Raw genomic sequence first — 26039 nt, 5'->3', positions numbered from 1 at the left:
AATCATGAAATCAACCCAAACAACAATGATATGATGCATCAATAATGAACAATAGAGACTGAGATAAAATAAACAAGTAAATTGTGACTGAGTACCAAATAACAATTTAACAGATAATTCAACATGTACCCGACCTTTGTGGGTCACAGCAATAACAACATATAGCCTAAACATGGTTTCTAACATGGCTTACAGTCAAATTTCCACAACACATAGAGAGAATATAGCTAACAACAAGATATTCAACTTTACAGTTTTACGGGACGGACCAAGTCATAATTCCCTCGGTGCACGCCCACACGTCCGTCACCTAGCATGTGCGTCACCTCCAAAGTAATCACATGATACAAAAATTCGGGGTTTCATACCCTCAGGACCAGATTTATAATTGTTACTTACCTCAAACCGTGTAATTCTTTATTCCGCTATGCCCTTGCCACGAGAATTGGTCTCCGAAAGCCTCATATCTAGCCACAATTAATTCGATTCAGCCAATACCAATTATTGTTATTAATTCCATAAGGAGATACTAATTTTTCAATAAAATCCGAATTTAACTCAAAAATCGCCTGTGGGGCCCACGTCTCAGAACCTGACAAAAGTTATAAAATATGAACGTCCATCCAACCACGAGTCCAACCATATAAATTTTACCAAATTCTGACATCAACTCGACCTTCAAATCTTCAATTAAAGTCTTTGAAGATTTCTACCATTTTCAACCCAATCTTTACCCATTTGAACTCAACAATCTTTCTATAAACCTTATTGATATGTATAAATAATACTATTACACTCAAAAATTATAGTCTTAATCACCCATCTTTATCCAAACTCGAAATTGAAGACTAGGGGTTAGATACTTACCTCTTGGGTGAAGATCTTGTGATATTTTCTTGTTAGATTTCAAAGCTTGAACAAGATCTTAATGAACAAAGCACTTGAGCTTCTTCCTCTCTCTAGAACACTCTCCCTTCTCTCTAAAAATGTCAGATTTTTGCTCCAAAATGAGTCCCAAAGCTTATTTATCAAAATGGGATCGGGTTATGAAGATAGAAAAATTAACACTCCGAAAGCAGGTTTGCGGTCGCATAATGGACCGCAGAATGGGTATGCGGGCCGCAAAGTTAATCGCAAAATCGGTGCCTAGAACTGGGCTCTTCTGGTCCATTCTGCGACCAGTTTGCGATCGCAGGAGCAGTTTTGCGATTGCATAACTATTTTGCGATCGCATAATTGGTCGCAGAATTGTATTTTTTCAGCCTTTGGTAATTTGGTCATAACTTCTTGTAGGAATGTTCAAATGACGAACGGTTTAAAGCGTTAGAAATTATACTCAAAGATCTTTCATTTTATAGGTAATACACCATATAACACTTCGTATCATGAGAGTTATGCTCATTTGAAGTTGGGTCGTGTGCGAACTCACTTGAAACTTTAGTCTATTATGAAATTTCCAACTTCTACATTCGATGCCGAAACCTATCGAATCAAGTCCGATTGACCTCAAATTTTGCACACAAGTCATAAATGACATAACGAAACTATTTCAATTTCCAAAATCAGATTCCAACCCCGATATCATAAACTCAACTCCCCCTCCCCCGTCAAACTTTTCAAAAATTTAATTCTACTACGGACTTCCAAATAATTTTTCGAACACGCTCCTAATTCCAAAATAACCATACGGAGCTATTATAATCATCAGAATTCAATTCCGAGATCGTTTACACATAAGTGAATATCCGGTCAACTTTTCCAACTTATGTTTTCAATTATGAGACTAAATGTCTCATTTCACTCCGAAATCCTTCCCGACCCGAACCAACTAACCCGTTAAGTCATAAATTAACTGTAAGGCATAAATTGAGCAGTAAATGGGGGAACGGGGCTGTAATACTCAAAACGAACGGTCGGATCGTTACAATTAGGTATACCTTATGATAAGTATTAATTGATTACGTGATAAAATAACCACTTATAATATGTTAAATGCATGAATTGTATAGAAAAACTTGCATTACTCTATAGTCTATGTGGGCGTTTGGACATAAGAATTATAAAATTTCAAAAAAAAAGTTCAAGTGAAAATCGTATTTGAAAATTAGAGTTGCGTTTGGACATGAATATAATTTTGGGTTGTTTTTGAAATTTTGTGAGTGATCTGAGTGAAAATTTTGAAAAATAGCTTTTTGGAGTTTTTCAAATTTTCGAAAAAATTCCAAAATTCATCTTAAAGTGAAAATTGAAAATTTTATGACCAAACACTGATTTCGAAAAAGTAAAAAAAAAATCGAAAAAATATGAAAATATTCTTATGTCCAAACGGGCTCAATTAAATAACATAAATCATTGTGGTTCATACATTTGTTAGACTCTGCTATATTACAACTACAACAACAACAACAAAAAATAATCAGCTTAATTTTGGACTGCTATATTATATCAAAAAAATGTTTGCTACTACTAAATTTCACAACATAACATGGTCACCGGCATAATTTTTATTATTGCGCGCCGAAGTTTGTATAGTAATTGCAATTTCTTCCTCATTTGGTCATGTTGTCAGAAAACTTTCATACATAAGTTGTCTGGTCCCAATATATTACTACTCCTATATGAAAGGAGTATTACTCAATCATCAGAATATACATATGGTGGTCAAACTGTGAAAAATCTTTTCTTTTGGACACTTGATGGATGTATTGTACTCTCACTCTTTATTATCCTTTGAGATCAATTAATGCCTTTTCTATTCAAATTATGTATATTAAGTACTACACTTTGCGTCAGAGACGGACCTAAAATTTAAATTGTATGAGTTCAACTTTTAAAGTTATGAGTTCATATCTATTATTTTTGTAATTTTAATAAATTTTTACACATAAATTTTTACTCAGCATCAAAAGTTAGGGGTTCAATTGAACCTGATAGTAATAGACGACTACATCCGCCACTGTTTTGCGTGTATCTCCCATATTTCTAACGTGCAATTGTTACGAGTCATTTTGAATATATATTAGAATTTAATATTGAGTATATACTAGTTTTTGCACTTATACGTCGCACATGTGTCCCGTATAGGAATATTTAGATTATTTTAGATAAAAGTGCTAAAATTATCATGTCGTTTTTCTATCTTGCATGTTTCTTCTGTAGCCTTAAAACCTTGGCTTTTTCTTCAAACCTTTCACGCTTAACCAAAAGTCCAAAACTTAAGTAATTCAAACTTCACACTAGTCATAAACTAAAACAAACAAAACAAAAAAGGACAAAATATCATTTGTTTTATAGTTGTAGAGTCGAGAAAAAGCTGAAGGCAAAAATAAATAATTAAAAAAATTGAAAGGAAGATATGGAAAAGGAGATTCATCCTATGAATCAAATACACTCTTTTATTCAAAAGTATAACCAACAAATGTCATCTAAAAACAAATTTCCAAATTCAGACCTCAACGTCCAAAACACATTTTTGCAATATGAATTTCAACAGTTTAGATGTTCTCTAATATGCAAACCTATCAGATCATCATATCAAGAAGCACAAAAAGAGATCATCAGCAATATTAATGTGATATTGAAGATTCTAATCAGTAAATTATGTTCTTCCTCAGCACTATCAAAAGGACCTCAATCAGGCTCATATCACTAGAAATCAACGGTGCCGATTGCCTTACACCATCGAATTGCTAAACCTTATGATCTGGCAATGCATAATGAGCCACGTGTCTGCCAGTCAAATCCCCTCTCCCCTATAAATTCCGCTCACGATGAACTACTCGCCATAGGAGGAGGAGCTGGTGGGATCTCCATTCCCCAAGTAGATAGAGAGCATAAGAGAAGTAAAAGAATCAGATTTTATTTACACCTAGAATAGGGGAAATGGGCTGACCCGTTCACTCATATTTATTGCGGTTTAAATGGGTTGAGCCAAATTTTACCCATGTGAAATTTTGCCAGCACTACATATGGATGAAGTTAATGATCGATGACCGTGTGATTTAAGTTTGAATAGTTTCTTTAAACCAACGAAACTACAGGTTGTCAGTACTTGAGGTCTCACTTCATTTGAAGTTGTCCTATCAATTGTACTACATACAACATTCGGTGTTCGTGATATTAGTTTGAGTACTCCACCTGTTTCACTTATATTTGCTAGATGTCCTCTCACAAAGGACTACGTGCTCCATCATCACTTGGCAGAAAAGCAGCAATTTCGAAAAAAGATTTTTTCTCAATGAGAGAAAACCTGTTAGGGGATGCAATTCAAGCTGCAACCGAGTAACATAGTCCACATGCTTTCTTATGCTTGTCATTATCTACATGTAGGCTAGGTACTTTTCTCAAATTGAACTAATTATGCCATTTTATCTGTGGAAAAACTTAACGAGCATGCAAAATGCTTCCCTAAACTCTTACAATTCTTTATTACCTAATTATCAAAAACAAATATAGTTCTTTATCACTTAGCCAAGAAAGAACAAGAGTTACTAACAATTAAAAAAACCATGGATTATCATTTCCATGTTTGAACTTTGTATGCCTTAGAAATTCAAATTAATGTCGGCAATTAAAATCTAAACAATGTTAGATAGATGTCTTGCCACACATCTTCAGTCAAACAAGAATAATTTAGATAAATGTTTGCAATACTATTATACGGATCCAGCAGAGAAAAGTTAAACCACATTGTTTTAACCCACCTCTGTGACATAGCAACATTGACTTCGGCGCTGACATGGCACTGTTGATCCTGACAAGATATTGGCAATATCTTTACAAGCCTCTTTGCGCAACCAAAAAGTAGCATCAGCTGTTTCACCTAAATTTACATTCTCCAAATGACAGCATTTCCATTCCTACATACTGATCGAAGTTTTTTTTTGTTTTTTTTTTTTTTGAAGTAAGAGCATTATCATTGAAAGGCGAAGATGCAAAGTAGTTAAAAAAAACAAAAGCAATGCTAGCTCCAGTACAATGTTGGCTAAGCTAAGTTCAGGGAGCAAAGAAAATCCAAAATATTGACTGGCAATTAACAGGGGTAAGGAAATTCTCCATGTACTGAAGAATGTTCAGAATGTTCACATCACATTTTTACAAACCACATCATGATCACTAATTTTTTTGCGAATGGTAAGGATAAACCACATTATAATCACTATATGATCAGTCAAACTTCTATTTTCTTTGCAAATCAGAATAAATATGCATTAGCTGCCAAATCAGGAAAGAGAAAGACTAAGCAAAGAAGCTTGTCGTTTGTTTTCCTGTTTAAATCAAGGCTGGAATTTAGGCTTGTTTAAACCTTTGGCTGGAGCTAATCACCCAAACCTTATCTCTTTTTTTTCCCACTGTCCTGTCATGAATATTCTTGATTTAGATTAACTCTTGCAATATAAAATTAAGATTATGGAAATATACAGGAGAATTCTGCCCTTCAGCAGCTGAATTACTACTTACCGGTACTATTCCCTTATTGCAGTTGAGAAAAAGGCTAAAGGCAAAACATTTGTCAAAGCATTGTTTATAAAAAAATAAAATCAGTGAATAATAGTAGGCCTCCGAAAGGTAATTTTTTTTACAAACAAGAAAAGCATACAAATCTCATGATAGATGTATGAAGTTTGTTCATTTCTCGAAGAATTTGCACAGTATTCACACCCATGTTACTCATCAAAAAGCAGGTTTTGTCCATCTCTGGATTATCAACTGCTCGATTGATTTCTAAATAGGAGTGAGCAAGATAATCTACGAATGTCCTTAATCCCTGTCATTCATATGCCAAAATAAAGAGAAAAAAAACAAACAACCAGAAAACTAACCAACCAAGGCATAACGCAATCACTACAAGGTTGTTTTATCTATAGAAATGTGAAACGACCAGCTCAATTTCCATCCCTTGACTGGTTGCACATAAAATGGTTTAACAAAAAGAATCTCTACATGAAAGATGTTTCTCAAAATAATTCTAGGGTTTGGTCAACAAAATGACATCATCCTTCGAAATGTGCAACCATTGTTTTTTCCTAAATGAAATGGAAAAAAGAAATGAAGAGCACACAAATCCAACTGCCCATAAAAGCTTTCACTTTTACCAGCACTACAGTATGTCAGCATCACTACTTAAAATAGCATCTCATGATATATCACATCGAGTGTTATTCAAACTTGCCTAATATAATCATCAAATGTAAAATATTAACGGGAGAAAGAACTTTTAACAATTCTACGGTATAAAATGCAAATGTAAAACAGAAAAATTTTGAGGCTCGGACGCCAAAGAACAATCGCATGTATAGATTCAACTGCTTATGATTTCAAGCATAAAAACTGCAACAAAATGAGCTGAAACTAAAAAAAGAGGCTCAAGCCAGTATTATCAACAAGGTCTTCAATTCTCTGCTTATTACTCAAGAAAGGACCCAACAATAAAACAGAAAACAAGTATAATGGCTAAAAAAACAACTTCTAAAACAACAAACAGCAAAATATAGTTTATATTATACATTTACTTTAAGTTTACATCCATTGACCGGGCAAAATTTGAATCCATATAAAGACGAGACCTTTAGACACTAGTTAGCAACAAAAAGGAGTAGTGAGTTGGTGCAGTATTAATACTAGACCCAACAAACATAAAATCTTGAGGCATTTAAGCAAGTGGCGTATTGCCCTTTGTTTAGAAACTTACCTCAAGTGTGTAGGATGGAAGCAGAGAAGATACATTGAGAAGGGGAGGAGGAGCTTTGCCTTCGCGGCCGAATAGAATAGACCCTTCGTTTGGAAAACTAGCTAATTAGGACAATTTCAATTTGTCCCTAGTGTATGAGGCTAGGTTTAAGTAGATCTTTTATAAGTATATGAAAATTTTTATTTTTTGTCTCACAACTTTGTTGTCCCAGGATTTTGTGGACCCAAATGTGTAAGATATGGGTCCACAAATGTGTGAGATAAAAAGAGGCATCACACAACTAATGTCCATAAAATCACTCCGAGTATATTAACCTTTAATACTAATATCCTTTAAATTTTAAAATGGGACACTTTTTGGTCCACGACTGACAAAAAAGCATTAACTTAAACTGAAAAGAGCCAATCCGTAACAGAAAATGGAATTCCTAAACAAAAAACATGCACTCCCCTTTACCTTTCGCTATAAATTTCTTAACTTTTCAAATCCAACACGTATTTGGACGGTAGCGAAGAGGCGGTATAATGGGTCTCCGATGAAGATTGGCGATATAACGGAGTACTAATTTTCTCTCCCATTTAATTTTCATGACACCGTTACTGTAATTTTGCTGGGTTTAACAGAATTTAGATGCAAAAGCAATCTCTGCAACTGCTTTCACCATAAGCTCTGAAGGTGCGCGCGTCTCTAATATTTTCATCATTTTCAACTCCATATTGTAGTTAATGTCTTCTTTTAAATAAATAAATTGGGGTAATTTGTCTTAAATGTCACTAAATATAGATCAATTTTTGAATTGCGACTTTTATTCAAATAGCTTTTGTTAAAGTGGTTGTTTGTAAATTTATCCATTTCCCTCTACCAATCAGCTCAGCGTGAATCTGATTACTTAGGTTAGTAAGTTCCAAATACGAGATGCCTAAAGCATAAAAAAGACATAACGACCTTCATTTTTTATCAAAATTCTAAAATTCTCATGTGAAATTCAAATTGAAAGGAGCGGAGAAGAGATTACTAGATTGAAATTTAAAAAAATAAGTATTTGAAATGATAAAAGGAAAAAGAAGTATTTGAAATTAAAGTTGAAGTTGGAGAAGAGTATTTAGAACTTGGAACTTGTATTTAGACCATAATTTCACTTAAAAGGAAAGTTAAATATCTGTGAGCAAAAATTATTAATTTACTTAAAATATTCCTCAAACAAACTTGTTAATATTTCACTAATATTTTAAATATGAAAAATTAATATCTATAAGTATTATACTGTGCATACATATATGATATATGTTTGTTGCATAATAGTATAATTTATAGGGAAAATACATAAGTTACACCCTATAGTTGTCCGAAAAAGTCACATACACACTTAATCTTTTCGGATGACCTATTACCTTCCAATTCTTATTTTTAGTGGAACTAATACCACCCAAATGTTGATGTGGCAAAAAAAAAAAAGATGAGGCGAGTTTGAAGCCTAAAACGGATAAAATAAATTTGGGCCCATCCACTTCTTTTTACTACTTTATTATATTTTCTTATCATCTTTAACAAATGGGCCCCTCTTTTCGCATTCCCACCTTCAAAATCCCTTCTGCTTCTTTGCCCCCACCCCCTTCCTCCTCCTTCGCTATCCTCTTAGCATTTCTTCAGCCGTAGATCTGCTCCTCTCATGATCAAACACTCAAACCCATAAAACTTAATTTGGATACTTATGTTAAGAGCCATAGCTCTTTTAAAATGGCTTCAAACTCGCCTCATCTTTTGGAGGAGAAGAAGTGTAACATTTGGAGTAAGTACTAACCCTGATTGTTACTGCCAGTAGATAGACGATTTATTAGTTGAATAGCATCTTGTTGTGCAGGAGAAGCTTCTCCGGGTGAACGAGCACTGAAGAAAACAATATAAATTTAATACTTATTAGAAAATCACAGAAGAAACCAAATGTTGCAATAATCAAGATAAACCAAAAGACGAAGAAACAAAACAAATTTAGAATAAAACAACTTTTAAGCCAAATGAATAGCTGGTATTCTTGGAAGTCCATGCCGCATGGTTCTTATAAAGATCGTACCATTTTCACGCTTTTAAGCTGCAAATTTCTTCTTTTTTTGATACTCAGAAATTTATACCTCTGAAACTCGGTAGATAATCAGTGTAATTATAATGGAAGATCATCTCCACTTTCACCAAAAAAGAAAAAAAAGACAGATAGTAATTTATCTATTTACCAAAAAAAAGCAGATAAGTAGATGCAAATCAAATGGATGTTCTCTGTACAAAGATAAAATCTCTAGTCTTTTTTTCCTCTGGAACAAACACTGAAACATTTTCATGAATATTAAGGATGCAGATGCCCTCAATATACAAACTTTACCATGGAGATCCTGCATGATTCCAAGAAACTTGATATCCAGACCAAATTAACTTGCAGTAGTAAGTAAGCTTAGATGCTTTATAAAATAATTTAGCGTGGTCTACTAAAGTTTCATTTTTGTGTTTTGCTACGTTTACTAGAGCACACCAATGTTCACACTAGTGATGGTTGTTTAACAATTAACACTAGGAGCAGCAGCTACTCAGGGATTGTTGTTAGTGCCCATAGCCTCCGTTAATGTGTCTATAGTCTTGAATAATCTGCCTAGAGATTAACATTTATTATATACTAGTATCAAATAAGTTGTTAATCAGTTTTAAAATTTGATATTGACTCTCAAAGTAAGTTTACCATACACTGCTTAACTTCCGAACTTTTATAATGTGAATTGTTTGTTAACATTGTTTCTAATATTCAATCCGATAACAAACCTCTAAAGTTATAATGTTATCATTCTTCTATTCTTATCAAGGTTGATGAATTTCTACTGTAACTTCTTTTAAAGTAACTTTATTAGCAAAAAACAATACAGAGCAACCAACCTATGTAATTTTCATGAAAACCTAAAATGTTGTGTTTGCTACCCCTTTTAAAGTCTGGGAGTCATCTGAATTACGTACTCATGTAAAATGCATATTCAGCACGAATAAGATATCTATCAGTTGGACAAGAGATAACACGCTAAAATTGAACAAAAAAAACAGCATAAAACCGAGAAAAGAAAGACAGTGAAGTTTAATTTTTGTTGGAACTAAAGTGACTATTCATCCTTCTTAGAACCATAGTTAGAAGATTAAATTGAGAATTGACTGGAATAGACTCATAAGGTCCTAACCTTAAATAAGTTTAATTTCTCACAAATAATAAATAATCGGAACATATACGAAACTAGTATCGCATACATATATTGAAGCTACATCCATGATTTCCCCTCAGAATAAAAGAAAGATCACAACAACAAAGTGATTTAAAATGTATTTTTTGAAAAAAAGTGATCAAACTCCACTAAAAAAGAAGGAAAGAAAAAGGCGATTGATTTGGCCATGTATGATATATTTAGAATAAAAATTTAACTATATATTATCATAAAAGAAAAAGAGTTACAACAAAAAATTGTCTTTCGTTAGATGAAAAATAGTCTGATTGCAAAATTCCTACAGTAACGAAAAAGGTCATGCCTAACCATTTACTTAACTAAACCAGAACACTAAGCAAATAGTATGTTTTATCAATCAACAGTTGCTACTTTTAATGGTTTACTAAGGGCGGGTTAATCCATTTATACTGAAAGAACAAACAGGACACAAAGTATAGACCTTTCAGATAATTAAATCAAATTACCTCTCTACCTCAACATCATTCTATAGTTGTAAAATCTCCATATTTAACCAAAAATCGTAGCAATTTAGACGTAAGTATTTTATACCGGCCAAAAAAAATCGCTTCATAACCAGACCAAAAAATGCAAGTAACCTAAAAGAAAGCTAGCAAAAAGGAATTCGAAACTTAGTTTCAAGATACAATCACAGACATGCAATCAAAAAATCCAAAGACACCACAAACTGAAAAGCAAAACATTCAAGAAAGAGAGCTCAAAAATTTAAGGCAAAGAAAGAGAACTAATAGATTTGAAGCAAATATATCCTTGAGGTACTTTAAGAATTCTTCATCACACTTAGATATAGATGAGAGTCATTTTCACTTAATTGAATGATCGTTACTTGAACCAAGAAATATTTACAAGATTTATTGTTTGGAGGAATTTGAAATTGTGACATAAATAGGTTAAATAATATACTCACTAAGAAACTTAGGAGTCCCATAAAGAAAGCCAATAACAGTATTTTGACTCGATTAGAGTAAAGATTATATCCTTTATAAAAGTAAAAAGAATTTTAATTTTTGTATAAGAAATAGGGGTTATCATACATGGACTGATGGAAGTACAATGAAAGTCCACATAACAGTTCACTAACAAAAGCTTAATTAGAAAGATAACAATTACCAAAAGCACAGTAGATTGAAGTTATGGTTAACATGGACAGCTGATGGAGGATTGAACTGAAGAGCTTCCGATCGTAAACTGGATAGTCAATCTCTAGTTTTTTTCAAGTAACTCTTACCCTAGATAGAGAAAATGAGAGATACGAAAAAGAAAAACAGGTTTGAAGTTTCAAATTCAGGAGAACAAAATCGGGATCTGTAGAGTTCTGATGGGACCTCTTCAAACTCAATCTAAGAGAAGACATCAAAGTCCAATGAGTAAAAGTACAAGAGTTAACTTCTTCAGAAAAAAGAAAAAAAAAAGTCCAAGAGTTGGCTAAAAGGACTCAAACAGGTGACAATTGTCATAGGTTAGCTTTTTTAATTCTTTTCTTATTCATTTTTGTTTTTTGATTTTGTCGGGAGTAGGGAGTAAAAGGGGAAAATGCCTGGACGTCTCCAGGTGCAACCATTTAAGAATGTCAAAAGAAGGCCAGTAAAGCATTTGAGATTACATGTTCGAGACTCCAGAATACAAATCCTAGATATCAGCTACTTACACAGCACGGGGTAAAATCATGAGCAATAAGCTTAGGCTTTAGCCCATTCACATGACCTAATATCAAAAGTTTCATGAGACATACACACATTCAATGAATGGTTTCAAAAAACACAGACAGCTTCTTCATACTCAGTAAATCACAAAATTCTTACCAGCAAATTCAATAGTATTCTCTTCTGCAGAGCTGGTGAATTGAAGCATAAACAGTGTTTGAGTTGGTCAGCAGGACCAGCACAAACAAGGGACGGATATACAGTACATGAATCTGTCCAGCCTGCAACAGGAAATATAGAAAGTAATGATATAAGTGAAAGCTCCATTTCTTGATTTTCTTTTTTAATATGCCCCACATTTCTCAGGCAGACAAATTCTTAAAAGGTAATTGATAAATTATATATTAGTTTGAAATTGGAAAAAAATGAGCATGTCACTGCCTCACAGTAGACCAGTGTTGTGAAGAGCGTGAAGCAAGGAAAAGCGACATGCCCCTTTTCGTAGCGAGAAGCGAAGCACTCGCTTTTTTGAAGTGAAGCGAAATTTTAAAAAATAAATAAATAAATAAGAAAGAACAACTGAAACGAAAAAATAAGAACAACTAAGAAGAAGGCCAGTAAAAGAACTAACTACATAACACATAAGAAAGGCAATAAGAACTAAGAATAAAGGATATGAAAATAAGAAGAAGGGCAGAATAAGTATAACTGAAACGAAAAAATTGGGCAGCATTTCAAACGAAAAAACAGTGCAAGAAAATGAAGAAGAAGAGGAGGAGAAGAATGAGAAAGAAGAACTGAAGGTAAAAAAAAAAAGGAAGAAGAAGAAGAAGGAGGAAGAAGAAATCACATACCTGGACCAAACTTGATGATCTTGAAGTTGAAAAGTGTAGAAAACTTGAACCCTAGGACGCCTCTTTCTCTGCTGGTCGATGATGTTTTAAAAAAAGAACAGCTTTTTTAATTAAATAGGTTGGCAGCCCTGTAATACAGAGAAGCGCTCGCTTCTTACGCATCGCTTCGCATCTACGCTTCTCGCTTTTTAATGGGAAGCGAGCGCTTTTTTAAACCTGCTACGCTTCAGCTAACAGAAGCGTTCGATGGCTCGCCTCGCCTCGCTTCGCTTCTCGCTTTAAGCGAGGAAGCGCTCGCATTTCACAACACTGCAGTAGACAAGCATATCAATTAATTTTAGAAAACTTAGCTTACTTAGAAATGTCTGGTAAAACCTTAAAACTAACAAATAGATACGTACTCTTGTTTCCAAGAGAGAATTTGTTATGGTGCTTTAAAAGAGTCTAAAATTTCTAACTTTACTTGCAACAAATGACAGTTATGTAACTACACCCACTAGAGAAAAGTAAATATTTAAAAGAATGAAAGAATTGCCTTCATAAAAATCTCTATTCCATTACAGAGTTCGGGATTCATCATTCACAGGACAGTACAGCAGCTTGAGAAGAACAAATAAATTTCCTGCAGCACCTATACCATAACGATATCAACCTTAAAGGTCAAAATTTCTGTCCAGAATTATGGGCACATGTTACCAGTAATCCCCACATGAACAAACACCATCCTTGAAGTGATGAAAGCGATTAGAGTCCCTCACAATAATCTCTCTCTCTGTTATCTTAGAAATAAGTTTAGTCACATTGTGGCAGTCTCCACAAACCCGCAAGTTTTTATAGATCCGTAAAGGACTTCTATGAGGAGTGTTAAGAATTCCATAAGCAATAGCCAATCTCTCACTATGACTGGTAAGGATTTGTTCCTTTTCGTCATCCTCAACATCTTGTAATACAAAAGTATAGTCTGGAGTATAACCTAGGGTCTTCATCTTAGCAGTTAAAATACTTAATTCCTCGTATATCTCATGGCATTGCGGATGAGATTGATTTCCTGTGTAAAAGACTTCAATCTTATTGTTCAGTTCAACTGAGCTCCATCCAGGAGTCTTCTTCAACCCCCTGTCTCTAGCCAATGATCTCACTTCATTCACCCCCTCCCATTTCCCATAATTAGCATAGATGTTAGACAACACGACATAGTACCCAACATTCTCCGGGTCAACTTCAAACAAATTATCTGAAGCCAATTTACCCAACTCAACATTTCCATGTATTCGACATGCACCTAGAAGAGCACCCCAAACTGAAGCATCAGGCTGCAAAGGCATGCTTTTTATAAAACGGTATGCTGTTTCTAGGCGCCCAGCCCTAGCAAACATATCAACGAAGCAACCATAGTGCTTTAGAACAGGTTTGATGCCAAACTCTTGCTCCATCATATGAAAGTATCTCTTACCTTCATCAACTAATCCTGAATGGCTACAAGCTGACAATAGAGATAAAAATGTTACATGATCTGGTTTAACACCTTCACCCAGCATATCATTGAATAGTTTCAGAGAAACCCTGCCATTTCCATGAATACCATGACATGATATTATGGCATTCCAAGGGACTGTACTCATCCTAGGCACCTCGTAAAACAAAGACATGGCATCATCCAGTCTTCCACATTTACCATAAAGGTCAATGAGGGAGGTACCAACAAAGACGTCCAAATTAAGAGCTACTCTGAAAACATGCCCATGAGTCCTCATTCCTTCTCGCAACGCACCTAGATGAGCATAGGCTGGCAAAATGCTAACCCAAGTTCCTTGGTTTGGTGCTACGTCATCACATTTTTTCATCATGTTGTAAATTTCAATAGCCTCACTTGCAAGACCATTTTGAGCATAACCTGAGATCATTGAGTTCCAGGAGACCACATCCTTAACCGGCATCTCGTCAAATACCTTACGACTACAATGAATAAAACCCAATTTTGCATACATATCCACAACAGCATTACACACAATAACATCCTCCTGAATCCAACATCTCCTCAATATAAATCCATGAACAGATCTGCAGCAATGGAAATTTTTGGTCTGAGCTGTACTAGAAGCTAAACTCACTATCGTCAACAGGTCAGGCTGAATCTCATTTACCATCATCTCATGAAAGTACTTCAGTGCCTTTTCAGGTACATTATTTTGCTCATACGCAGCAATTAAAGAGTTCCATGATATTAAATCTCTTACAATCATATCATCAAATACTTTTTGTGCATGTCTTAACTCACCAAATCTGGCGTACATGTTTATTAAGGCATTCGATACAAAGACATCTAATTCTAGGCCATGCTTTATAACATACAAGTGAATTAACATCCCGTGCACAATATCATCAAGCTGCGCACATATAGGAAGTACTGTTGCGATAGTCACCGAATCCATTTTTATACCCTCTAATCTCATCTCATTCAACAGGCTCAATGCCTCTATAGCATTTCCATTCTGACAAAATCCAGATATCATAGCATTCCAACAACCCATATCCCGAAAAGGCATATTCTTAAAAATTTTAAAGGCAAAAGTAGATGATTGGAAACGGCAATACATATGCACCAAGGAGGCAGCTACAAACACATCCCACTCTAAGCCAAGTTTCGAAGCCCAGCAATGTATTCTTGCACCATCAAGTATATTACCGCAAGCTTTCAACACTGGAGGGAAAGTGTAAAAGTCAGGCTTAACATCAGCCGTGGACAACATTTCATTCAAACAATTCAGAGATTCACGGAAATGGCCATTACGAACATAAGATGATATCATGGAATTCCAGGTATAAGCATCTTTATTCTCTATCATGCAGAAAGTCTTCTGAGACAAAGAAACATCACCCAAGTGAGCATAAAGATTCCCAAGTCTAGTGCCGATAAAGATACTCTGAGCCTTCCCTGACACAGCAAGAAGGGCATGAAGGCACTTCAAAATGTAGATTTTGGTACAGGATTTGAATAAATGCTCAAAGTTGATCTCTTTTTTCCTGCTTGCAACACCATTTGATAACACCTCATTGCAACTTCTACTTGAGTATAACTTGCAACAGAAAGAGAAGAATGGTAGAGATTTTGTGGAACGCCCACCTTTGAACGACAGTAATAATCTGCACAAACAAAGCCGAAAATGAAACCAATATGAAGACCCAAAGATTACATGTTAAAATTCTTCCCCTCTTTGGAAAGTACAATAGGAAGAAGAAAACATCATATCAGTAGTCAAAATGCCATGACAATATAAAGAACAGAATGGGAAGTTGAAGCCACCACTAATGCAAATAGGATAATAAATAAACAATTGAATTATAAGCTCCTCAAGATAACATGCAGAATACCCAAATTGAGGTTAGAGATCACATGGAGCTAATGTGTATGCGGTAGATTTTGAGGCTAGACTTAATAGTTACATCTGAGAGTTCATAATGACTACCCTCCTTCAAAAGCTAGATCTATTGGGTTAAGCACTGCAACCAGGCATGCGAACAAATTACCTAAATTAATAGAATTTGAGACGGTAAAATTCTTCTTAGGTGTAAATGAGACATACTTTGTTTGTAAATTAGACTGTAGGCATTTGAATGACTAAAATATTTGCTATCAAAATCATCACTAATATCCTTCTATGATCCCAATTTTATCCTAAAGGATACATACACCATAAATTTCAAGAGGACTCATAGGATGTGCATATTTCTTGACAATCTACATGTTCCGATGCTTCCCAACTTACAAATTTTGGGATATGAATCTTTTTTCTTTCAATTATTCACTTCTTTCAGAACTTGAATAAAGAGGTGAACAATCTCGGACTCTCTTTAGCTTCTTGAGACCATACCCAACTATCAAGACACTTGCATTTGAAACTCGTATTCGACCAATTCATCACTTCATCCTTTTGTCATAACTTGTTCATTCAGAACCCTTGAAAATTAAGACATTCAAATGGTTCTTATGTTCACGGTAGTCTAAACACTAATCAACTCCAACAGTTGAGAAGGTCTTGCAAATTTTTAAGTTTCAATTCTTCTTATATGTGCAAGAATTCCAATGAGATTCAGCCTATCTGCTCTTTTGGAGTTTGTGGCAGTTACATAATTGGTTTCAGTGAGGAAAAGGAAAAGGAATGGACAGAGTTTACAAAGAGTTGCATTGCATGCTATTTACATTTCTTTCAGTGGATCATGTGTGGGCTAGAAGGATGCCGTAGTCATTTTTATATCCCTCGACCTTTTCACTAAGGAAATTTGAAGTCTCTGTTCTGCTAAATGTTATGTTCTATTTTTAATTATAGCATTAATTCTGATTTCAGCAAACAAAACATTTGACGTAGCTCGTAACGTCTAGCCTAATCCCTGTTTCTTGTTTGATTTTGTTTAAATCTTAGTTTGAATTAGGTCATATCTATCTTAGAGACCTATTGTTTCAAGAGTTATAACTTATTGGGTTGCCTATTATATAGGTACGACCTGTATATTTTATTAAGGACAGATAACTTGCCGAATTGAACTGATTCTACACAATCTCTCTCTCCCTACTTCCTCCTCCTTCGCGTTCATTTACCCTTTATCTCTCCCTCTCTCCTCCACTCCCCTATCTCTCTCTCTCTCTCTCTCTCTCTCTCTCTCTCTCTCTTTATTTCTCTTTCTTCTTGCTCTGTTATTCTTCTTTATTTCTCCCCTTTCTCTTTTTTTCCCTTGCCTTTTTCCCTTCTCCATTTCATTACTACAACAGTCATTTTGTTTAGCCCATCAAAAGTAAAATAAAGCAAGTCTTTCACATATTAAAGATTGAGATTGTTATCACAAACTAGTAGCAGCTTATGTACATGGCTGCGAGTGTCAATTCAAGTTATTTGTTTATAAGGAACAAAATTATGTCAATTTATCTTAATATGAATTGATAAGCTTTAATGAAACACATTGGTGCTTGTGCTTGACAACAGCTTGAGGGTAGGTTCATTATCCCCATCTAGCCAGTGCTTAGGGTAGCTTCTCATAAGTTATTAAAATAATCTAGGACGACTTACCACCATAACATTGAGAATCTAGCAAATATTAAATTTCGATGGTTTAGGTTCCCGATGGGGTATAAGATTTTCTGTAACTAGTGTCACTACCTATGGATTAAACTTGTTGTATCATATGAATAGGTGCTCGTAAGTGAGCAGACTGGGTTGGGTTTGTGCGGGTTGAAGATGGGTTGAGGGAAAATGGGTAAAAACCCAACCTGCCCATATTTAATACTGGTTGAAAATGGGTAGAGTGATGGATTATATGGGTCAACCCATATATTCTACACCTTCAGCTTTTTAGCTTAAGTAAACCTCTGCGCTGCAAAACAAAAACTATAGATTGGTCTTTTTATAACCAAAAGTCCAAAACTTAAGTAATTCCAAACTTCACACATAATTGTAAAAATTGCTAATCCTTAAGAGAGACCATATGTATCCTACTGCTATTCATAAACTAAAACAAACAAAAAACAGGACAAAATATCATTTGTTTTATAGTTGTAGAGTTGAGAAAAAGCTGGTGCTGGACAAGAACTAGGGAAATACCTCTTTCTTTTTAGATGTATCTGCAGTCTCAAATTAAATGCTCAATAAATGAAGGCAAAGTGAAGCGAAAAATGAAAACTGAAGGCAAAAATAAATAATTAAAATAATTAAAAGGAAGAAATGGAAAAGGAGAATCAGCCTATGAATCAAATCCACTCTTTTATTCAAAAGTATAACCAACAAATGTCATCTAAAAACAAATTTCCAAATTCAGACCTCAACGCCCAAAACACCTTTTTGCAATATGAATTTCAACTGTTTAGATGTTCTCTAATATGCAAACCTATCATATCAAGAAGCACAAAAAGAGATCATCAGCAATATTAATGTGATATTGAAGATTCTAATCAGTAAATTATGTTCTTCCTCAGCACTATCAAAAGGACCTCAATCAGGCTCATATCACTAGAAATCAACGGTGCCGATTGCCTTACACCATCGAATTGCTAAACCTTATGATCTGGCAATGCATAATGAGCCACGTGTCTGCCAGTCAAATCCCCTCTCCCCTATAAATTCCGCTCACGATGAACTACTCGCCATAGGAGGAGGAGCTGGTGGGATCTCCATTCCCCAAGTAGATAGAGAGCATAAGAGAAGTAAAAGAATCAGATTTTATTTACACCTAGAATAGGGGAAATGGGCTGACCCGTTCACTCATATTTATTGCGGTTTAAATGGGTTAAGCCATATTTTACCCATGTGACAAAAATCACTCACCCAACCCACATGCAGTTGGGCGGGTTATCAAAAGAATTGAAATTTTGCCAGCACTACATATGGATGAAGTTTATGATCGATGACCGTGTGATTTAAGTTTGAATAGTTCCTTCAAACCAACGGAACTACAGATTGTCAGTACTTGAGGCCTCACTTCATTGGAGGTTGTCCTATCAATTGTACTACATACAACATTCGGTGTTTGTGATATTAGTTTGAGTACTCCACATGTTTCACTTATATTTGCTAGATGTCCTCTCACAAAGGCCTACGAGCTCCATCAGCACTTCGCAGAAAAGCAGCAATTCCGAAAAAAGATTTTTTCTCAATGAGAGAAAACCTGTTAGGGGATGCAATTCAAGCTACAACCGAGTAACTTAGCCCACATGCTTTCTAAGGCTTGTCATTATCTACATGTAGGCTAGGTATTTTATTGATAATGGTGTAGGCTAGGTACTTTTCTCCAATTGAACTAATTATGCCATTTTATCTGGGGAAAAACTTAACGAGCATGCAAAATGCTTCCCTTAACTCTTACAATTCTTTATTACCTAATTATCAAAACAAATATAGTTCTTTACCACCTAGCCAAGAAAGAGCAAGAGTTGCTAACAACTAAAAAAACCATGGATTATCATTTCCGTGTTTGAACTTTGTATTCCTTCGAAATTCAAATTAATGTCGGCAATTAAAATCTAAACAATGTTAGATAGATGTCTTGCCACACATCTTCAATCAAACAAGAATAATTTAGATAAATGTTTGCAGTACTATTATACGGATCCAACAGAGAAAAGTTAAACCACATTGTTCTTACCCACCTCTGTGACATAGCAACATTGACCTCGGCGCTGACATGGCACTGTTGATCCTGACAAGATATTGGCAATCTCTTTGCAAGCGCCTCTTTGCGCAACCAAAAAGCAGCATCAGCTGTTTCGGCTAAATTTACATTCTCCAAATGACAGCATTTCCATTCCTACACACTGACCGAAGAATTTTTTTTTATTTTTTAATTTTTGAAGTAAGAGCATTATCATTGAAAGGCATCAAGAAAATGCAAAGTAGTTACAAAAAACAAAAGCAATGCTAGCTCCAGTACAATGTTGGCTAAGCCAAGTTCAGGGAGCTAACAAAATCCAAAAAATTGATTGGGCAACTTACAGGGGTAAGGAAATTCCCCCTGTACTGAAGAATGTTCAGAATGTTCGCATCACATTTTTACAAACCACATCATGATCACTAATGTTTTTGAGAATGGTAAGGATAAACCACATTATAATCACTATATGATCAGTCAAACTTCTATTTTCTTTGCAAATCAGAATAAATATACATTAGCTGCCAAATCGGGAAAGAGAAAGACTAAGCAAAGAAGCTTGTCGTTCGTTTTCCTGTTTAAATCAAGGCTGGAATTTAGACTTGTTTAAACCTTTGGCTGGAGCTAATCACCCAAACCTTATCTCTTTTTTTTCCTACTGTCCTGTCATGAATATTCTTGATTTAGATCAACTTTTGCAATATAAAATTAAGATTATGGAAATAAACATCTAATCTTACAGGAGAATTCTGCCCTTCAGCAGCTGTATTACTACTTACTGGTACTGTTCCTTTATTGCAGTTGAGAAAAAGGCTAAAGGCAAAACATGTGTCAAAGCATTGTTTATAAAAAAATAAAATCAGTGAATAATAGCAGGCTTCCGAAAGGTAAATGTTTTTACAAACAAGAAAAGCATACAAATCTCAGGATAGATGTATGAGGTTTGTTCATTTCTCGAAGAACTTGCACAAAGTATCCACACCCATGTTACTCATCAAAAAGCAGGTTTTGTCCATCTCTGGATTATCAACTGCTCGATTGATTTCTAAATAGGAGTGAGCAAGATAATCTACAAATGTCCATAATCCCTGTCATTCATGTGCCAAAATAAAGAGAAATAAAACATACAACCAGAAAACTAACCAACCAAGGCATAACGCAATCACTACCAGGTTGTTTTATCTATAGAAATGTGAAACGACTAGCTCAATTTCCATCCCTTGACTGGTTGCACATAAAATGGTTTAACAAAGAGAATCTCTACATGAAAGATGTTTCTCAAAATTTCTAGGGTTTGGTCAACAAAATGACATCATCCTTCGAAATGTGCAACCATTGTTTTTTCTGAATGGAATGGAAAAAAGAAATGAAGAGCACATAAATCCAACTGCCCATAAAAGCTTTCACTTTTACCGGCACTACAGCATGTCAGCATCGCTACTTAAAATAGCATCTCATGATATATCACATTGAGTGTTATTCAAACTTACCTAATATAATCATCAAACGTAAAATATTAATAACGGGAGAAAGAACTTTTAACAATTCTACGGTATAAAATGCAAATGTAAAACAGAAAAATTTTGAGGCTCGGGACGCCAAAGAACAATCGAATGTATAGGTTCAACTGCTTATGATTTCAAGCATAAAAACTGCGACAAGATGAGCTGAAACTAAAAAAAGAGGCTCAAGACAATATTATCAATAAGGTTTTCAATTCTCTGCTTATTACTCAAGAAAGGACCCAACAATAAAACAGAAAACAAGTATAATGGCTAAAAAAACAACTTCTAAAACAACAAACAGCAAAATATAGTTTATATTATACATTTACATTAAGTTTACATCCATTGACCCGGCAAAATTTGAATCCATATAAAGACGAGACCTTTAGACACTAGTTAGCAACAAAAAGGAGTAGTGAGTTGGTGCAGTATTAATACTAGACCCAACAAACATAAAATCTTGAGGCATTTAAGCAAGTGGCGTATTGCCCTTTGTTTGGAAACTTACCTCAAGTGTGTAGGATGAAAGATGAGAAGATACATAGAGAAGGGGAGGAGGAGATTTGCCTTCGCGACCGAATAAAATAGACCCTTCGTTTGGAAAACTAGCTAATTAGGACAATTTCAATTTGTCCCTAGTGTATGAGGCTAGATTTAAGTTGATCTTTTATGAGTATATGGAAATTTTTATTTTATGTCTCACACAACTGACACTAGTTGTGTGAGGCCACCTTTTTGTCTCACAACTTTGTTGTCCCAGGATTTTGTGGACCCAAATGTGTAAGATATGGGTCCACAAATGTGTGAGATAAAAAGAGGCATCACACAACTAATGTCCATAAAATCACTCTGAGTATATTAACCTTTAATACTAATATCCTTTAAATTTTAAAATGGGACACTTTTTGGTCGACGACTGACAAAAAAGCATTAACTTAAACTGAAAAGAGCCAATCCGTAACAGAAAATGGAATTCCTAAACAAAAAACATCCACTCCCCTTTACCTTTCGCTATAAATTTCTTAACTTTTCAAATCCAGCAAGTATTTGGACGGTAGCGAAGAGGCGGTATAATGGGTCTCCGATGAAGATTGGCGATATAACGGAGTACTAATTTTCTCTCCCATTTAATTTTCATGACACCGTTACTGTAATTTTGCTAGGTTTAACGGAATTTAGATGCCAAAGCAATCTCTGCAACTGCTTTCACCAAAAAAGAAAAAAAAGACAGATAGTAATTTATCTATTTACCAAAAAAAAGCAGATAAGTAGATGCAAATCAAATGGATGTTCTCTGTACAAAGATAAAATCTCTAGTCTTTTTTTCCTCTGGAACAAACACTGAAACATTTTCATGAATATTAAGGATGCAGATGCCCTCAATATACAAACTTTACCATGGAGATCCTGCATGATTCCAAGAAACTTGATATCCAGACCAAATTAACTTGCAGTAGTAAGTAAGCTTAGATGCTTTATAAAATAATTTAACGTGGTCTACTAAAGTTTCATTTTTGTGTTTTGCTACGTTTACTAGAGCACACCAATGTTCACACTAGTGATGGTTGTTTAACAATTAACACTAGGAGCAGCAGCTACTCAGGGATTGTTGTTAGTGCCCATAGCCTCCGTTAATGTGTCTATAGTCTTGAATAATCTGCCTAGAGATTAACATTTATTATATACTAGTATCAAATAAGTTGTTAATCAGTTTTAAAATTTGATATTGACTCTCAAAGTAAGTTTACCATACACTGCTTAACTTCCGAACTTTTATAATGTGAATTGTTTGTTAACATTGTTTCTAATATTCAATCCGATAACAAACCTCTAAAGTTATAATGTTATCATTCTTCTATTCTTATCAAGGTTGATGAATTTCTACTGTAACTTCTTTTAAAGTAACTTTATTAGCAAAAAACAATACAGAGCAACCAACCTATGTAATTTTCATGAAAACCTAAAATGTTGTGTTTGCTACCCCTTTTAAAGTCTGGGAGTCATCTGAATTACGTACTCATGTAAAATGCATATTCAGCACGAATAAGATATCTATCAGTTGGACAAGAGATAACACGCTAAAATTGAACAAAAAAAACAGCATAAAACCGAGAAAAGAAAGAAAGACAGTGAAGTTTAATTTTTGTTGGAACTAAAGTGACTATTCATCCTTCTTAGAACCATAGTTAGAAGATTAAATTGAGAATTGACTGGAATAGACTCATAAGGTCCTAACCTTAAATAAGTTTAATTTCTCACAAATAATAAATAATCGGAACATATACGAAACTAGTATCGCATACATATATTGAAGCTACATCCATGATTTCCCCTCAGAATAAAAGAAAGATCACAACAACAAAGTGATTTAAAATGTATTTTTTGAAAAAAAGTGATCAAACTCCACTAAAAAAGAAGGAAAGAAAAAGGCGATTGATTTGGCCATGTATGATATATTTAGAATAAAAATTTAACTATATATTATCATAAAAGAAAAAGAGTTACAACAAAAAATTGTCTTTCGTTAGATGAAAAATAGTCTGATTGCAAAATTCCTACAGTAACAAAAAAGGTCATGCCTAACCATTTACTTAACTAAACCAGAACACTAAGCAAATAGTATGTTTTATCAATCAACAGTTGCTACTTTTAATGGTTTACTAAGGGCGGGTTAATCCATTTATACTGAAAGAACAAACAGGACACAAAGTATAGACCTTTCAGATAATTAAATCAAATTACCTCTCTACCTCAACATCATTCTATAGTTGTAAAATCTCCATATTTAACCAAAAATCGTAGCAATTTAGACGTAAGTATTTTATACCGGCCAAAAAAAATCGCTTCATAACCAGACCAAAAAATGCAAGTAACCTAAAAGAAAGCTAGCAAAAAGGAATTCGAAACTTAGTTTCAAGATACAATCACAGACATGCAATCAAAAAATCCAAAGACACCACAAACTGAAAAGCAAAACATTCAAGAAAGAGAGCTCAAAAATTTAAGGCAAAGAAAGAGAACTAATAGATTTGAAGCAAATATATCCTTGAGGTACTTTAAGAATTCTTCATCACACTTAGATATAGATGAGAGTCATTTTCACTTAATTGAATGATCGTTACTTGAACCAAGAAATATTTACAAGATTTATTGTTTGGAGGAATTTGAAATTGTGACATAAATAGGTTAAATAATATACTCACTAAGAAACTTAGGAGTCCCATAAAGAAAGCCAATAACAGTATTTTGACTCGATTAGAGTAAAGATTATATCCTTTATAAAAGTAAAAAGAATTTTAATTTTTGTATAAGAAATAGGGGTTATCATACATGGACTGATGGAAGTACAATGAAAGTCCACATAACAGTTCACTAACAAAAGCTTAATTAGAAAGATAATAATTACCAAAAGCACAGTAGATTGAAGTTATGGTTAACATGGACAGCTGATGGAGGATTGAACTGAAGAGCTTCCGATCGTAAACTGGATAGTCAATCTCTAGTTTTTTTCAAGTAACTCTTACCCTAGATAGAGAAAATGAGAGATACGAAAAAGAAAAAACAGGTTTGAAGTTTCAAATTCAGGAGAACAAAATCGGGATCTGTAGAGTTCTGATGGGACCTCTTCAAACTCAATTCCATTCGATCTTGCAATATTAAACTTTAAAATGTGATTCCAGAAACATAATTTAAACTACTGATGCAGACCCTACTGATTGTCAAAACATGTAAACTCCAGAAAAGCATATCAATTCAAATAATACTAGAAAGTAAATCAAGATATGAACAGCCCATAAGAATTGTTTGTACGCATTCAATCAGACTATATTGCTCAAATACTCCCAAATATAAAAATAAAAATCAAAGACTAGGGTAACAAGGAACACTAAAACTGAAAGCTTAATTCAAACACACAACCAACGAATGTGGTTATCCAAAAAAAAAAAAAAAACTTACAGCGATGGTTTCTCCCACAATTACCAGCGACAATTTTCAGCGAGAAACGGGATCGAAGAGATGGAAGAAACTTTGGTTGTGTTTTGGTTATTTCTTAGCGTCAACCTCTCGTCTTCTTCTTCATTCTTTCAAGTTATTATTATAATTTTAATCGAAACCCTAATTGAAAAATTATAGAAATCTCAATCACGCACAAATAGTATGAACGCCAAATTGGTTCTCATTTCTGATTTATCGAATTTGGTTATGGGTTGAGGTTTAATTCCATAAAGAATCCTTCTTTTTGCCTTATATGATCTGGGTATTCTTTTGGGTTTATGTTTGTTGAGAGATAATGGAAGGTTCTAATAAACTTGATTATTTTGCCTAACTTTTTGGTTAAAAGTTAATTAATTGTTATTACGTAAAAAAATATTATAAAGAAAAAAAATTATATCTATCAATCTATTTATCTATATATAAAAGGATAAGCAAATCATCATATTATGTCAAGTGTCACTATCAAATATCTAACACGTCATGTTTTAAGACAAAATATCAAGCACCTGTCATGTTTTAAGACATAACTCTAATAAATTTGGAGATTCAAAAGAAAATTGAAATAGAAAAAAACTTACAAAATTTTAAAAAATTAACAAATTCAGTTATTCACATCATGGAGTCCCATGTTTTTAGGCACACATTTTTTAAAACTGAAAAGTAAAAAAAATACTCCAATTCCAAAAAATGGACTCCCACATTTTTTCATAAGTTTTTTGTTTAATTTATTATAAATAAAAATTCAACAATTTTTTTTACATAGAAATAGTAATTAAAAAAAACACTCCATGATCTATTCAAAAAATGGACTGCCACATTTTTTCATTAGTTTTTTATTTAATTTATTATAAACCTAAAATTTTTAAAGAATTAACAAATTCAGTTATTCACATCATGGAGTCCCGTGTTTTTAGGCACACATTTTTTAAAGGGATTTTGGCATGGTA

General features: G+C 34.1%; 1 protein-coding gene across 6 annotated transcripts; it reads right to left on the bottom strand.

Annotated features, from left to right (window-relative positions):
* Positions 1-4994: 4994 nt before the first annotated feature.
* On the bottom strand, positions 4995-25390 carry LOC107810545 (pentatricopeptide repeat-containing protein At4g33990-like). Of its 6 annotated transcripts, none has more exons than XM_075228127.1 (7): positions 25054-25390; positions 22102-22296; positions 19589-19757; positions 12993-15601; positions 12458-12766; positions 11763-11884; positions 4995-8578 (listed from the first exon to the last, which is right to left on the bottom strand). In XM_075228127.1, exons 3-4 carry the CDS (start codon positions 19699-19701, stop codon positions 13150-13152), a joined length of 2565 nt encoding a protein of 854 aa, XP_075084228.1. In that variant the 5' UTR covers positions 19702-19757; positions 22102-22296; positions 25054-25390; the 3' UTR covers positions 4995-8578; positions 11763-11884; positions 12458-12766; positions 12993-13149. The 6 variants fall into 6 exon arrangements, with proteins under 6 accessions (XP_075084228.1, XP_075084227.1, XP_075084229.1 ...); XM_075228126.1 differs by lacking the exon at positions 22102-22296 and adding an exon at positions 20510-20679; XM_075228128.1 differs by lacking the exon at positions 22102-22296 and having other exon boundaries at positions 4995-5356; positions 8493-8578.
* Between the last annotated feature and the right edge of the window lie 649 nt (positions 25391-26039).

The sequence above is a fragment of the Nicotiana tabacum genome, chromosome 13, assembly GCF_000715075.1.
Source record: "Nicotiana tabacum cultivar K326 chromosome 13, ASM71507v2, whole genome shotgun sequence".
Classification (NCBI taxonomy): domain Eukaryota; kingdom Viridiplantae; phylum Streptophyta; class Magnoliopsida; order Solanales; family Solanaceae; genus Nicotiana; species Nicotiana tabacum.
Note: the sequence above shows the minus strand (reverse complement) of the source record. Positions and strands in the feature narration are given on the sequence as shown.